The sequence below is a fragment of the Neofelis nebulosa genome, chromosome 4 (assembly GCF_028018385.1).
Source record: "Neofelis nebulosa isolate mNeoNeb1 chromosome 4, mNeoNeb1.pri, whole genome shotgun sequence".
Lineage (NCBI taxonomy): Eukaryota > Metazoa > Chordata > Mammalia > Carnivora > Felidae > Neofelis > Neofelis nebulosa.
Window position 1 is genome coordinate 68,085,841 of NC_080785.1, and position 16,935 is coordinate 68,102,775.

The window sequence follows — 16,935 nt, forward strand, 5'->3', positions numbered from 1 at the left end:
TAAAGAATTTCTCTTCCCTGATGCTTACAGGATATTCTTACTTCCTGAACTCCTAACTCAGTCTATTTTCCATGTTTCTTAACTTCTCTTTCATGTTTTCAATCTCTTTATCTTTTTGTTCTATATCTGCTCATCCAGACTAGCAATTTTCAGTTGAGAGTTTTGATTCACTAATTCTCTCTTTTGTTATGTCAATTTAATCTACCAAAGAGTTTTTTATTTTTAATTTCACCAACTTTTGTTATTTACAGAATTTGCAATTGGTCCTTTATCATTCTGCTTGTTCTTGTTTACTCCTTTTCTTATTGTAAGTTATCATTTCATTTGAAATTCTTAAACATTCTCATTTTTAAGTGCTTTTTTTGAGAATGTATTCTCTTTCTTTGGATGTCAATCATCCTATTAAGTATGTCTGCTGTCCCTTATGGCAACAGATTTCCTTACATGTCCTAAAATACTTGTTTGCAACCACACCTTACGTGGAAGTTTTATTCTTTGTGAGTTCTTTCCTGCCATGTTGTTTCATGCTTGCTCAGACTATCCCCCTGGAGTTGCATAGCTCCAGAGTAGGTCTTAAATTAGAAAGATTGGGGCTTTGGTTCCACATGGGTAGAGCTCTATTCCAGATGCCACATCCACACAGAACATATGGTTACTATTTCCATTTTTGCATAGCTGCCTCTTTGGCCCACAGGAAAACACCAACAGTGTCAGGTGGAGTTATTTCAGGTCTACTTTTATGGCCTAGAAACATGGTCCCACCTCCCTGGTTTATGCAGACAGCCCAGTTCCAATCTCCTACCATTTGCAAGACACATTTGGCATTCTTAAAATGTCTAGCAATCTATACTCTCTTAAATTTGGCTTAAACACCCACTTTTTAAGCTCTGGCCCACATGACCCAGGTTTCTGAGAGCCAGACAGCATCAACATCCACTCATTACTAAGGGTTTCCTGTCTATTCATAGTCTGCAGGGGTTTTCTTTGTCTCAAACATAACTAGAATACAGTTACTTATTTCTCTGAAAGTTTTTCACATTGCATTCTCATAAATTTAAAGCAAAGAGGAGGCAGATTATACAGGTGCTTTCACTGACATTTTAATCTGCAATCCTGTTGCAAATTGTGTGAGGGGGAGAGTATGATGTGACTCAGGAAGAAAGGATGTGTGCTACATTTGACTTTGATCCTAATTCAAGAAAGCAGGTCAAAAGCTATTTTTTAAAAACATAATTTTAGTAGCATGTGACTTTAAAAAATACTACTTTCAATAATAGTTTTGGCTTTTCAAAATTTTCTCAAATTCCAATTCTGTCACATATTATAACTATTCTTATTTTCACTTTTTGTCTTTACCAACGTATTCTTATCATTTGCTAGCCTCAGTTATATACCATATAGCACTTAATATCTTCCTGATACACCATGGAAAACCCACCAGCCTTTTGTATCTATTCCTTTTTTATTTTTTTCATCTCTACCGAGGTATAATTTACATTGTCTTAACTTTATTCACTGTAAGGGTAAAACTCAGTAAGTTTCAATCACTATGTAGAGCTGTACAAAAATAATCACAATGCAGTTTTATAACTTTTTCATCACCCCCCAATCATGCCTTGAGTCTTATTTGTAGCCAATCACCACTCCTCCAGCCCCACTCTCAGCCACATGCAACCACAAAAGGACTTTGTCCCTCTTCTTTAAATATGCCTTTTCTGGCATTTCAATCATAAATGGAACCATATAATATGTAGTTTTAATCATCTCGCCTCTTTCACTTAGCAGGGATTGGGAAGCCATATTCTGTAGGCCAAATCTAGTCTGCCATGTATTTTTGTAAACAAAACTTATTGGAACATAACCAGGTTCATTCTATATTGTCGATGGCTGCTTTCACACTACAAGAGGAGAGGTGATTAGTTGCAACAAAGATTATATGGCCCACAAACCCCAAAGTATTTACTATCCGGCCTTTTACAGAAAAAATTTGCTGACTTGACTTAGTAAAATATTTTTGAGGTTCATTCACATTGTAGTATGTATCAATAGTCAGTACATTATTCCTTTTTTATTGCTGAAGAGTAAGTTATTGCATGAAAAACCACATTTTGTCTATCTACTTACCAACTGATGGATATGTGGACATTTTCTAGTTTTTAGTTGTTACGAATAACTCTGCTATAAACATTTTGTGTACATGTCTCAATCTAGACGTGTGTTCTCACTTTTCTTACAGATTCCTAGGAACTGAATTGCTGGGTTATATGCTAAGTTTCTGATTAACTTTAAAAGAAACTGACAAACTGTTTTCCAAAGTGACCGTCCCATTTTATGTTCCCAAGAACATTTGAGGGTTCCAGATTCTCTTTATCCTTGCCAATACTTGGTATTGCCTGTCTTTTAAATTATAATCATTGTAGGGTGCCTGGGTGGCTCAGTTGGTTAAGTATTCGACTCCTGGTTTCAGCTCAGGTCATGATCTCACAGTTCTAGGAGTTTGAGCCCAGCGTCAGGCTCTGCACTGACAGTGCTAAGCCTACTTGGGATTCTCTCTCTCTCTGCCTCTCCTATTATGTGCACTCACTCTCCTGCTCTCTCAAAATAAATAAATAAACTTAAAAAAAAGAATTAAAAAAGATTTCAAATTATAATAATTGTATTGACTACATAGGTGGATTTTATGGTTTAAATTTGCATTTGCCTAATGACTAATGATGCTGAACACTTTTTCATGTGGTCATTTGTCATTCACCCTTTTATCTTTGGTGAACACTTCTATTCAACTGTCTTATCCATTGATAATTTGGGTTGTCTTCCTATTATTGATTTGTAGGAGTTCTTTATATATTCTGGATATAAGCTCTGTCAGATATATGATTTGCTAATATTTCTTCCAGTCTGAAACTTGGCTTTTCAATCTCTTAGTGGTGTCCTTTGAAGTGTAAATATTCAATTTAATGAAGTTCATAAAGGTTTATTTCTGGATTCAAAAGTTTATCCATTTATCTATGTGTCTTTCTTTTTGCTAACTTCATCAATGTGAGTTTATAAGAAGTACTGAAATTGTGTAATGTTAATATTCCAAATTTCCTGTTTTCAAAAATATTTTGGCCATTCCAGGTCCTTTGCATATCTACATGTATCTTAGGATTAGTCTGTCAATTTCTACCAAAAATAAAAAACATGGAATTTTAATAGGGATTACATTGATTCAATTTGGGAAGAATTATCACCTTAATATTAAGTCTTCCAATCAATCCACTGAACAAAGTAAGTCTATCTATTTATTTAAAGCTTTAATTTTGTCCAGCAATGTTTTGTTGTTTTTAGTGTACAAATTTTGCACTGTTTTTGTTAAATTAATTCCTAAATATTTTCATCTTTTTAATACAACTGCAATAAATTGTTTTATTATTTTTTGGACTGTTCTTACATAGTATCTAGACATAGAACTGATTTCTATATGTTGACTTATATCCTGCAACCTTCCTTGCTGAACATGTTTACTACTTCTAGTACTGTATTTGTATATTTCCTAGGAGTTTCTAAATATAGTTTTTACATTTTATCTGTGAATAAAGGCAGTTTTACCACTTCCTTTACAATCTGGATGTCTTTATTTTTCTTGCCTGACTGCACTGTCTACAACCTCCTATGCAATACCGAATAAAAGTGGTTGACAAGGAGACAGTGAATGACACTGCCTTCCTCCCGATCTTAGAAGAAAACATTCTGGCTTTCACCACTAAAATGAATGAATATGAATATGATAGAGTGCCTGGCTGGCTCCGTCAGTAGAGCACGCAACTCTCGATATCAGTGTTATGAGTTCAAGTCCCATGTTGGGTGTGGAGACTGCTTTAAAATGTTTTTGTTTTTTTTTTTAAACGTTTATTCATTTTTGAGAGACAGAGACAGAGCATGAGCGGGAAGGGGCAGAGAGAGAGAGGGAGACACAGAATCCAAAGCAGGCTCCAGACTCTGAGCTGTCAGCACAGAGCTCGACATGGGGCTCGAACTCATGAACTGAGAGATCATGACCCGAGCTGAAGTCGGACGCTCAACCGACTGAGCCACCCAGGTGCCCCTGGAGACTGCTTTAAAGAGAAAATATGTGAATATGATCTATAGGGTTTTTTTTTTGTTTGTTTTTAACAAAAGGCCTTTGTTTTATTATTATTATTATTATTTTTTTCCCTGTCTTGTTGAGATTATTTTTTTTGTGAATGGGTGTTGACAGTTTGGTAAATGCTTTCTCTAACTCTACTGAGATGATTATATGGTTTTATTCTTTATTTTATTAATGTAGTGTATTACATTAATTGAATTTTGGATCTTAAACCATCTTTGAATTTCTGGGACAAATTCCCTTTGCTCATGGTATATAATCCGCCTCATATGTGGCTGAATTTGATTTGCTAATATTTTAAGGATTTTTGCATCTATGTTCAAGAGAGACACTGATCTGCCATTTTATTTTCTTGAGATGTCTTTGGCCTGGCTTTGAAGTCAGTTAAATTGGCCTGACAAAATAAACTGGGGGGTGTTGTCTTCTCTATTTTCTGAAAGAGTTTGTGAAGAATTAACATTATTTCTTCAAATATTTGATAGAATTCATCAAATCTGATCTTGGGATTTTCTTTGTGGGAAGATTTTTATTTTTTTTTATTTTTATTAAAAAAAATTTTTTTTTTAACATTTATTTATTTTTGAGACAGAGAGAGAGCATGAACGGGGGAGGGTCAGAGAGACAGGGAGACACAGAATCTGAAACAGGCTCCAGGCTCTGAGCACTCAGCACAGAGCCTGACGCGGGGCTCGAACTCACGGACCGCGAGATCGTGACCTGAGCCGAAGTCGGACGCTCAACCGACTGAGCCACCCAGGCGCCCCTGTGGGAAGATTTTTAATCCTCATTCCATTTCTTTACTTTTTTAGAAGTGTATGCATGTCTTCTAGTCTTAAATCAGTCTTTGCAATTTGCCTCTTTCTAGTAACTTGTATCTAAGAGTTCATCCATTTTACTTTAGTTTCCACACTGATGACATAAAATTCATTCATAATATTCCTTTATAATACTTTCAAGTTGTGTGAAGTTGGTAGTAATTTCACCTCTTTCACTGCTGACTTTGCTAATCAGTATCTTCTTTTTCTGGTCTAGCTAAAAGTTTATCTACTTGGTTCTTCTTTTCAAAGAATAAACTTCTAGTTTCACTAATTTTTCTCTAATATTTTATGTTCTGTTGGTTTCTGCTATATTCTTTATTAACTCCTTCCTTCCTTCCTCTGCTTGCTTTTGGTCTGCGTTGCTCTTTTTCTACTAGTTTCTTAAGCTTAGAAGCTTAGGCACTGATTTAGGAACTTCCTTTTGCCTAGATATGCATTTAAAGGTATAAATTTTCCCTGAAGCACTGCTTTATCTGCACATATAAAGTTAAGGTGTCTTTCTGTTTTCATTCATTAAACATTTTAAAATATTTTAAAATGCTTTTAACTGACAAATATTTGGGGCTTTCAAAGATTCCTGTTACATGATTTCATCTTTTGCACTCTATGAGACTTGTTTTATGGCCAAGCATATCGTCTAACCTAGAGAATGTTTCAAATATGTTTGAAAAGAATACAATCACTGGGTGGAGTCTTCCATATATGTCATTTAGGTCAAGTTGATTGATAATGCCAGAATCTTTTATCCTCTTATTTTGTGTCTACTTAGTTGTTCTATCATGTATTAAGAATGGGGTGTTGGAGGGGCGCCTGGGTGGCGCAGTCGGTTAAGCGTCCGACTTCAGCCAGGTCACGATCTCGCGGCCCGTGAGTTCGAGCCCCGCGTCAGGCTCTGGGCTGATGGCTCGGAGCCTGGAGCCTGTTTCCGATTCTGTGTCTCCCTCTCTCTCTGCCCCTCCCCCGTTCATGCTCTGTCTCTCTCTGTCCCAAAAATAAATAAAAAAAAAAAACGTTGAAAAAAAAAAAAAAAATTTTAAAATAAAAAAAAAAAAAAAAAAAAAAAAGAATGGGGTGTTGGAATCCCTTATTATTATTGTAGACACTTTCTTTCTCCTTTCACAGTTTCACTTCAGGCATTTGTAAGCCACTGTTAGAAGTAGACACAATTTATGATTACTATATCTTCCTGATCTATTGACCTTTTTATCATTATGAAATTTTTTTATCTGTCTTCAATAATACTTCTTATCTTCAAGTCCACTGTGTCAGATAAGCTTTCTTATCATAAAACATGCTTCTTACAAATAGCATATAGCTGGCTATTGTGTTTTTATCCAGTTTGACAATCTCTGCCTTTTAAGGAGAATGTTCAGTCCATTCATATTTAATGTAATTATATGATTAGATTTACTTTTGCCATTTTGTTAATTATTCTCTATTTGTGTCACACCTTTTTTTTTTTATTCCTCTGTTCCTCCCTTACTGCTTTCTTTTGTGATAAATACTTTCAGTGTAGCATTTTAATTCCTCTATATTTTTTACTTTTTATTTTTTCAGAGTTATTTTCTTAGCAACTGTTCTAGGGATTATAATATGCATCTTAATTTATCACACTACTTCAAAAAAATAATTCCAGTAAAACAGAAACTATACTCCAGCACATGCCCATTTTTTCCCCCTCTTTTATACTTTGCCATATGTATATTTCACATATATAGGTCATAAACACAAGCCCAGGTGACAGGGACTTCAGGAAAGTAGACAGTGGGAACAAAAAGAAATCAGGCAGCAAGGTCTAGGGAAACCAGGTGACAGAGCCCTAAAGAACACAGGCTGTGGGAACCAAACAAAACTAGGCAGTAGGAAGTAAAGTTTGCTAGGAAGTGGGGACAAATGAAGCCAGGCAAGAGGCCCACAGGATGTGGAAAAAGAAAGATACCAAGAGCTCATCCCCTCTGTGTAGATGTCACCCCCACAGCCTGGACCTCTCTCTAGATAGCCCCCTCCCTACCCAGGTGGTGGTCCCCTCCCCCAGGCCAAGAGTGGGACAGACCCAGAGCCCCCTCCTCTCTCAGAGGCCTGGGCTGGTTGCAGCCAATGGGCCCCAGCCCCATCCCTGGGACCTCAGGAAGTCCCAGTCCCAGTCCCTCCCACTGGCTGCAGAAGCAGTGGGGTTGGGGGGGGGGGGGCGGGTGGTAGGTAGAGAAAGATAAAAGAGACAGCTTGGTAGGGGGAGCGCACCTAGCAGCCACAGAGGGAGGTGGGGGAAGGGAGGTGGGGGCCAAGAAAGGAGAAGCTCCAAGGCAGGCTGGCAGTTGGGCTTGGGCTCGCAGCATCTCCCTGGTGGCAGTGGGGGTGACAAGTTCTCCAGCCCTGGGCTGCGCAGCCACTAACCTGGGTGCCCATGCAGGCACCCCACCCCCTACACAGCAGTGCCTCTGGTGCTCAGTAGGCCTTATGATAAGAAAGCTTATCTGACACAGTAGACTTACTGCTTTATATGATTTTACGTGTTTCAAATGTGGAAAAATGAGAAAAATATATCTACAGACGCTTTTATATTTACCCAAACATTACCATACTCAAGACTCTTGAGTTCTTTGCACAGATATGAATTAACATCTGGAATCATTTCTTTTCAGCCTGAAGAATTTCCTTTAGTATTTCTCACAAGATGGTCTACTAGCAGGAAATTCTCTCAATCTTTGTTTACCTGAGAATAATTCACTTTTATCGTAGAAGACTAGGTTTTCTGGATACAGAATACTTGGTTGACCATTTTTTTGCTTTCAACATTTTCAATATGTCAGGCTTTATGGTCCCTACTGCTTCAGATGGAAAAGTCAGCCATTAAATGTATTATTAGTTCCCTATGTGTAATGATTCATTTTCTTCATCTAGCTTTCAAGATTTTCTTTTTTCCTTTGGCTTTTAACAGTTTAAGTATGATGTGTCTGTGTGGGTTCTCTTTATGTTTTCCAACTTGGGGTTTATGGAGATTCTTGAATCTATAGATTCCTTTTCATTAAATCTGGAAAGTTTTCTGCCATTATTTCTTCATACATTTTTTTTTTTTTAATTTTTATTTTTGGGACAGAGAGAGACAGAGCATGAACGGGGGAGGGGCAGAGAGAGAGGGAGACACAGAATCGGAAACAGGCTCCAGGCTCCGAGCCATCAGCCCAGAGCCTGACGCGGGGCTCGAACTCACGGACCGCGAGATCGTGACCTGGCTGAAGTCGGACGCTTAACCGACTGCGCCACCCAGGCACCCCTCTTCATACATTTTTTTTTTTTTTAATTTTTTTTTTTCAATGTTTTTTATTTATTTTTGGGACAGAGAGAGACAGAGCATGAACGGGGGAGGGGCAGAGAGAGAGGGAGACACAGAATCGGAAACAGGCTCCAGGCTCCGAGCCATCGGCCCAGAGCCTGACGCGGGGCTCGAACTCACGGACCGCGAGATCGTGACCTGGCTGAAGTCGGACGCTCAACCGACTGCGCCACCCAGGCGCCCCTCTTCATACATTTTTAAGTCCTCTCTCTTTCTTCTCTCCTGGGTCCCCCATTACATGTATGTGTATCTACTTAATGTTTTCTCACAAACCTCTGAGGCTCTGTGGACTTTTCTTCAATCTTTCTCTATTCTTCAGGGTATATAAATTCTACTGATATATGCAAATTCACTGATTTTTTTTTTTTTGCCATCTAAAATCTGCTACTGACTTCATCTAGTGAACTTTTGCTTTTAGTTACTATACTTTTTAACTCTAGAGCTTTTGTTTCTCTTTTATAATAATTACCTTTTTAATAAATTCTTTATTCATTGAGTCACTGTCACCCTACTTCCCCTTTAATACTTTACGGTTTTCTCTGGGTTTTTTTGAACACACTTATAATCACTGCTTTAATGTTTTTCTCTGCTAAATCCAACATATGGAGACATTTATATACAATTTCTAGTGATTTTCTTAAGTATGAGTCATGCTTCCTTGTTTCTTTGCAGATCTCTAAACTTTTTGTTGAATATTGGATATTTTAAATGATACACTGCAGCAACTCTAGCTTCTGATTTTCCTTGAGGGTTGTTGTTGTCTTATCTGTTTGTGTTTTAGCATCTTGATGAACTAAAAGTATGTTTCCCCTTCATTGTGTGGCCACTGAGGTCTCTACTCCATTCTCTCCAACCCCATTTTTTTAAAAAAAATTTTTAATGTTTATTTTTGAGACAGAGAGAGAGAGAGATAGAGTGTGAGCAGGGGAGGAGCAGAGAGGGAGACACAGAACTCGAAGCAGGCTCCAGGCTCTGAGCTGTCAGCACAGAGCCTGATGTGGGACTCAAACTCACAGACCATGAGATCATGACAGGAGGTGAAGTTGGACACTTAACCAACTGAGCCACAAAGGTGCCCCATCCCATTTTTATTTTTAAGGCTTGCTTTTTAAGACCTTTTCAAGCTGGTCTCCAGTGTTCACCTTGGTGTTTGGCTAAAGACTGATTAGAGATTTTATTTAATTATCTCAATCTAATAAGACTTCCATTCCAAGGATGAGATTTGTGTGTGGAATGAGGAGGGCATTCAAAGTCTGAGCCTTTCACAAGATGGCCCTAGGTTTTACTACCACTAGGCCCATTTGACTCTCCTCTTCACATATTCCTAGGCTCCACAGACCAATGATGCATAGGTGGCTTAGGCCCACTTCATATTCTGCTGTGCATATCTACAGCCTCCGGTCAACCTGGGATGTGTGAACTTATCAATCCCCCATGACTATCTTGTCTCCTAGAACTCTCTATAAAATCCTGCTATTTCATGAGTCTTTAAGTTGCCACAAATTGGACTAGACTAGCAAAGCCTTTGACTAGCTAAGGCATTGGTCTTCCCTGTTTGTCTGCAACTAAGTTTACTATTTTAACCTACAACACTGTGAGAGAGTGCCCTTTCTCCAGCTGGGGCTACAATACTTCCAATCTTCAAGGCTTGCCCCATCCTGGTTGAAATGCCATACCAACAAAGCTGGGCATGAGGAAGAGAGGATGAAGAGTAGCACAGATAACACCACAAGTCTGTCACTGGGTTCAGTGATTTTCATCAAGTTTCTCAATTTGTTTAGTTGATTTCTAGAGCACTGAATTAGTTGTTTTGACAGCTTTGTCCAACTTTATGTTTGCTTTGTGGAGAGAGTGACCAAATCTCTCATTCAGTCATCTCAGATATTCCTTTTTTAATAGTGTGTATATACATATATATCATGTGCTGCTGCAGTCCAAAATTTAATTATACCAAATCTTGGCTAAAACTTTGAAATGTTTTTTTAATTGTTTATCTACCTTTGAGAGAGAGACAGAGAGCAAGCGGGGGAAGGCAGAGAAAGAGGGAGACATAGAATGCAAAGTAGGCTCCAGACTCTGAGCTGTCAGCACAGAGCCTGGCACAGGGCTCAAACTCCTGAACCGTGAGTTCATGACCTTAGCCAAAGTCGGATGCTTAACGACTGAGCCACTCGGGGGCCTCTTGGCTATAATTTTGAGATTGTATTTATCTCTGAGATCAAAGTGCAAGTTCACTTTTTTGTTATTCATATTCTATGCACAGATATGTAGCTATTTTAGACTAGACATATTAGACTCAGCTTCCCTTCTTTTTTGTTCCTGCTGGGAAAAACTCATTTTGTGCATGTGTGCTGTGTACAGGGTATATAGAAAAGTTAAGGATTTCCCTACAGGACTATAATACAGAAGCTACTAAAAATGTAATATAGTCACAGGCAAAATCATGCTAACAGACTAGATCTATTCAGTCTAGACACCATAGTATTTGAGCGATAGTGATAACCCACAATAGATGAAAGTAACATTGAGAGGTATAGAAACTATGACACATGAAAAATAATGAGAGTAATGTCAATGTTTACTCTGAAAAAAAAAATGACATGATGCTAGCCTTTCAAATATTTGAAGTAGACTTACTCAGTATTGATACATCAGGCAGAGTCAAACTTAGGGGTATAATTTTGAGTTCATTATGCAAAATAAACTATTTAACAACTTGAGCTAAAACAAATGGACTCATTTTGCTCTTGTGCAAAGCGATGAGCTTCTCTCACTGAGAATGATCCTAACAGACTAGATGACCACATTTTTAAGGAGTGTTTATTTAGGAGATGAACTAGATGACCTTTCAACCCTAAGTTTTTGTAATTTTATAAAAACAATTATATAAGAATTTAGATGGATAAAAGATAACACTATCATGAAAAACCATCCAAAATATACATCAAGATGATTATAATTTATGTTTTGATAATAAAGGAATGAGTTACAAAAACTATTCCTAAAAGACATGTATTCCACTGCACTCTTGGTTCTCAAAGGGCAACAATATGTTAGATATTACAAAAAACATATGAGAAGCAGAATATACTATTCTACCATTGTACAAAGCAATGATCTAGAATTCTGTTTGCTGTAACTTCTTAAAATCAAGAAGGCTGAAGTGGGAACAGAAGATAACTAAAAGAAAAAAGATATAGAGATTGTTACATAAAACCAGACTTCACTCTGAAAAGGTACAAGCTGAGTGGGTGCATTACAAATATTTATAAAGGACAGGAAGGGCACAAATAAGGTAAACTCAGATTTGTTCACCCAAACCTAGAAGGCAACCATTCAAACTGTGAAGGAGGTAAGGTTAGGACAAATAACAGAGGTATCATTTATTCAGGAAACATAATTTGCTAGGATTAAAACAGGTTATAGACTGAAAACAAATAACTTACCTCCTTTAGTTGATCAGCACTCCCCCATGATGCAGAACGCTGATGTGACCTCTTTTCGGCACCCTCTTCTGCCCAACAACTAGGTGTCTTTAATAAAAAAAAAAAATGATAATACAAATAATAAAATAAGGAATTTTGTCTCTACTTCTTAATCTCACAGCATTTCAAACATATTTCAAAATCTTAGCACATACCAGTTAAGTTATACTAAATACTAAAATCCCTTAAGTGCTAAGATTTTTCATGACCCGTGAAATGTTTAAAACATTCTGTCATATTCTGAATTAGACATTACCAATCTACGACGTCTCTGAATAATGTCATTCAAAACATTTGGTTTTTTTTTTTTACAACAACATTAATAACTTAAAAGTTATCAAATCAAAGAGAATTATGAAGATACACATTTTTGAGCTTTTAAAGAGAATAGCCAAACTAAATATAAAATGGCATTTGTCCTAAGTAAAAGAGATGGAAATGAGATTAACAGAACTAGCTCAGAAGCAGTGGGATTACAGATGACCTACAAGTCAAATATCTAGCTAAAGAGCAGATTGTACCACTCTTCCTACACTCAGGAAAGAGAGTATTAGCAATAGTATCCTCTTTTGAAAAACATCAAGCGTCTTTAAATAAAAATATAAAATTATTAAAATGACAAAGAAAAACATTAAATCTGAATGAACTTACTATGATCTGAAACAATACATTAAAAAAAAACTTGAGCTACATGTCAGAAAAGAGTTTTTACCTTAAACCTCATTTTCAATCATTCAACCAGTAGCAGACACTATACCCAAACATAACACAAAACGCTAAATGCCAAATAGTGAGACCATTTAGTAGTTGTATAAAAAAGTCAAAATGTTAAAATATCATCCTTAAGATATGAGAAGACTCTTAGTGGAATGCAAACCAGGGAAAGTAAAAAGCACTACAGCTAGACAAAGGATAACGATTAGCACCATCAGCACATATAGATTGAAAAATTATTGTTTATTATAGACTGAAAAAAAAATCAATCCTTATGTTGAGGTTGATGCTATATAACTTCTTATGAAAAAGGCCTCAGTTCTACTCTATACAATTCAAAATGCTTGTGAACAACTTTTTAAGTAATTACCTCTTAAGAGTAATAATGCTCCAAAATGAAACCAACAATTAATTAAATGGTAGATGAATAAAAACACAAACAAGCTGCTTAACCAACCAGTTCAAGTACCAAAGTGAAGCTGTTCAGTGATAATTGAGAGTAAAACAGTTTATTTTCATCAAACTTTCATTTTTAGAATTTACATGCTCAATACTTTTACTTTTCTACCAAGTGTAAGCATTAGTCTTGTCAAAACTCAAATGACTAAGGATCACAATGTTTAAAACTCAAAAGTACTTCACAGAAAAGGAGTCAAGTTTCTGGTATGTTCCATAATTATTTAATAATTACATTTCTAACAGGAATTATTTTCATTTGGTACAACTCCAATTTTTTCAAAGGACATTTATTACATAAACTGTATAGGTATCTCCAACTGAGAGTTAAATCAATAGCCACAAAACTTTTACAATTGCCTTACTACTGCCAGGCACACCAGTGGCAAATGGAGCTACATCTGAGGTCTCTTATCTCACAAAAGATCTTCTTTCTTCATACTATCATTCTTTTCTTAAAACTGAATGTGAAAACCTATATCATTATTTCAGAATGTAGTGTTAGTTATACAAAAGAAATAAAAACTAACTACAAAGGAGCATTTATATTCCTGAAATCCAGCTAGTAAAACATGTAGGTTTTTAAGAGTGCAAAACTATTAGAAGAGTACTCTGACATGTGGCTGCAGAATTACATACATATAAATTGTTTAAATACATTCATCATAGTACCAACTTTTCCAAAAAATACTCCCCAGAAAGTAATTTCATTTTAATCACATCAATTTTAAATAAATAGAAAATGTTCGAGTCTGTAAATATATTCTATAGACCACATTGTCCAATAAGACAGCTACTAGCCACCTGCAACAATTTACATTAATGAATATGAAATAAAACTAAAAATTCAGTTCCTTAGTCACACTAGCGCATTTCAAATGCTCAGTAACCACATGTGGCTAGTGGCTACTGGCTGCTATACAAGACAGCACAGATGTGGAACATTTCCATTGCTACAGAAAGTTCTACTGGGAGCAGTGTTTTATACATTTAATCGCAGATTTTTAACAAGTTACTTTAGTCAAAGCAAAACCAAAAGATGGCTACTTGGTTTATTAAATCTATGTAAAGTTCATGCTTGTGAAGTCACAAAAGATGAACTAATTTGTATCTAATTTATTAAATCTGAGCATTTGAGAAATGCTTTACTATTTAAATTCAATAAGCAACAATACAAAGCAGCAAAAATTCTTTCCTTTCATATCAGCAAGAAATTCCTTCCAACTAGATTCTCCATTAATCTAGAGTAGAATTTTATGAACTGTGCTACTTATAACATCGCTATTGGACGCTGATAAGAATAAAGATAAAACTGTTCTATGGCCAAATTAATTTGGGAAATACTGTATTTCATACTTCCCCATACCTCATGTACAATACAATTAGCATTTCAAAAACTCAAATACACACTTTTTTAAAACCTGCTTTACTTTCTTTCTTTTACTTATATGACCCCAGAACACTTATTTTACAAGTAGACTTATTAACACTTGGAAAGGAATATAATCCCCTCAATAATGTGGACTGTATCTGATTGCTTGCTCTTCAGCCAGCCACTTTAGGGGATTCTTCCTTTCTAGTTGCCTCCACTTACACTACCAAGGAAGAGAAAGTAAACCTTTTGTATACTTGAACAATGCAGAACTAAAGCCTATCTCTAAGACTACTGGCTTAAAAAAATTCCCTTGGAGTGATAAGGATACCAAGGCCATTTTCATTTTTTATCTTCACCTCTTGGAATTATCCAAAATCCAGCCCATTAAGCTTCCTCTCTAACCCTCAGGTCCATCCACCTACCTCTTAGTTTCCTGTGTGAGGACCTCTTCTTCTATGAGTGAATTATACAGAAAACAGTTCTAATGCATGGGACTGCACACTCGTTTAAGAGCATTTTTACGTTCACAGCAAAACTGAGAGAAAGTTGCAGAGATTTCCCATATACCCCTCATGCCCCCCCCACACAGCCATCCCCCACCAGAGTGGTACATTTGTCACAACTGATTAACCTACATCGATCCATCATTATCACCCAGAGTCCACAGTTTACATTTGAGCTCACTCTTGGCAGTGTGCATTGTATGGATGTGGACAAATGTGTGACACGTATGCCACCATTATACTATCATGCTGGGTATTTTCACTGTCCTAAAAATCCTCTGTGTTCTACCTCTTCATTCCTCTCCTTATCCCCTAAACCCTGGCAACCACTGATCTTTTTACTTTCTCCTTTTTGGCTTTTTCCAGAATGTCGTATCGTTGGGATTGTATGGTAGGGTCACATTTTCAGAGTGGCTTCTTTCACTCAGTAATGTATATTTAAGGTTCGTCCATGTCTTTTCACAGCTTTATGGCACATTTCTTCTTAGTGGTCAGTAATACAGTTGTCTGGATGCACCACACTTACTCATTCACCTATGGAAGGACACCTTGGCTGCTTCCAAGTTTTGGGAATTATGAATAAAGCTGCATAGATGTTATCTATGTCCAGGTTTTTGTATGGACAAAAGTTTGCAACTCCTTTGGGTAAATACCAAGGAGCACAAATGCTGGACGGTGTGAAAAAGCTACATTCAGTTTTGTAAGAAACTGCCGAACTGTCTTCCAAAGCAGCTGTAGTGTATCGCATTCCCACCAGCAATGAATGGAAGTTCCCATTGCTCTGCATCCCGGCCAGCATCTGGTATTATCAGCGTCCTGGATTTTGGCCATTCTAATAGGTGTGTTTTAATGTGCATTTCTCTGATGACAAATGATGCGAAGCCATCTTTTCATATGCTTGTTTGCCATATTTCTTGGTGAAGTATCTATTAAGGTCTCTGGCCCATTTTTTAATCAGGTTGTTTGTTTTCTTGTTGTTGAGCTTTAAAAGTTCTTTGTATATTCTGGGTAATGGTCCCTTATAGATGTGAACACTGGAGAAGTTTATAATAGGCTTTATTCACAAACTAGCAAGGGCAAATTAGCTCCTAGCAAGAAAGTACTTTTTTCAATATGCAAGAGCCCAAAGCTACTTCCACAACAACCCACAAAACCAAAAAAAAAAAACCCCAAAAAACAAAAAACCTAAGTACTTGAAAAAATTCTCATGATCTTATTTAAAACTTAAGTAAAACTTTTTTTTTTTTTTTTTAAAGTAAGCTCTTCACCCAGTGTGGGGCTTGAACTCATGACCCCAAAGAGTTTCATGTTCCACCAACTAAGCCAGACAGGCACCTCTTATGCAAAAGTTAAAAATCTATGTTTTATACAGTTAAATCTTTGGTCTTGGAATTTAATGTAGTTTATAATCAATATTGGAAATATCATTACTGACTGCTAACTATTTTACAACACTTAAAGAGATGATCCTTAGTATTAAAGTACAGACCAAAATGGCAAGACATGAAATTAAATTACATGAATCAATTACATTAGTCATTTTTGTGATTACAGATCAATTTTAAGTTATAAAAAGTTTTAAAAGACAATTTACAAACCCTTCATTATTTATAAATATAACCACTAATAAAAAAATGTTTAAGCTTCTAAAAAGCTTTTATTAAAAAAAATTTTTTTTAAGATTTATTTTTATTTTTGGACAGAGAGAGCGAGCGAGTATGAGTGGGGGGCTCAGGGGGGCAGGGGGCAAAAGGAGATGGAGCCAGGAGGGGAAGAAAGAGAATATCTTAAGAAGGCTCCAGGCTCAACACAGAGCCCAAGGCAGGGCTCAATCCCACAATCTGGGGATCATGACCTGAGCTGAAATAAAGAGTTATGAAGCATTAAAAATGAGCACAGGGATGCCCGGGTGGCTCAGTTGGTTAAGTGTCTAACTCTTGATTATTTATTTATTTATTGAGAGAGAGAGAGAGAGAGAGAGAGAGAGAGAACGAGCGAGCGAGCTCGCACACATGAGCAGAAAAAGGGGCAGAGAGAGGGAGAGACAGAATCCCAAGCAGGCTCCATGCTGCCAGGGCAGAGCCCAACATGGAGCTCAAACTCACCAACCATGAGATCATG

At 36.8% G+C, this 16,935-nt stretch overlaps 1 protein-coding gene across 1 annotated transcript in view; it reads right to left on the reverse strand.

Annotated features, from left to right (window-relative positions):
* The window catches only part of GLCCI1 (glucocorticoid induced 1), a 106,414-nt gene that overhangs the window by 39,838 nt on the left and 49,641 nt on the right, over positions 1 to 16,935 (reverse strand). Inside the window, exon 3 of the mRNA XM_058728698.1 lies at positions 11,728 to 11,814. Coding sequence (XP_058584681.1) covers positions 11,728 to 11,814 — 87 coding nt within the window. The remainder of the gene's footprint in view (positions 1 to 11,727; positions 11,815 to 16,935) is intronic.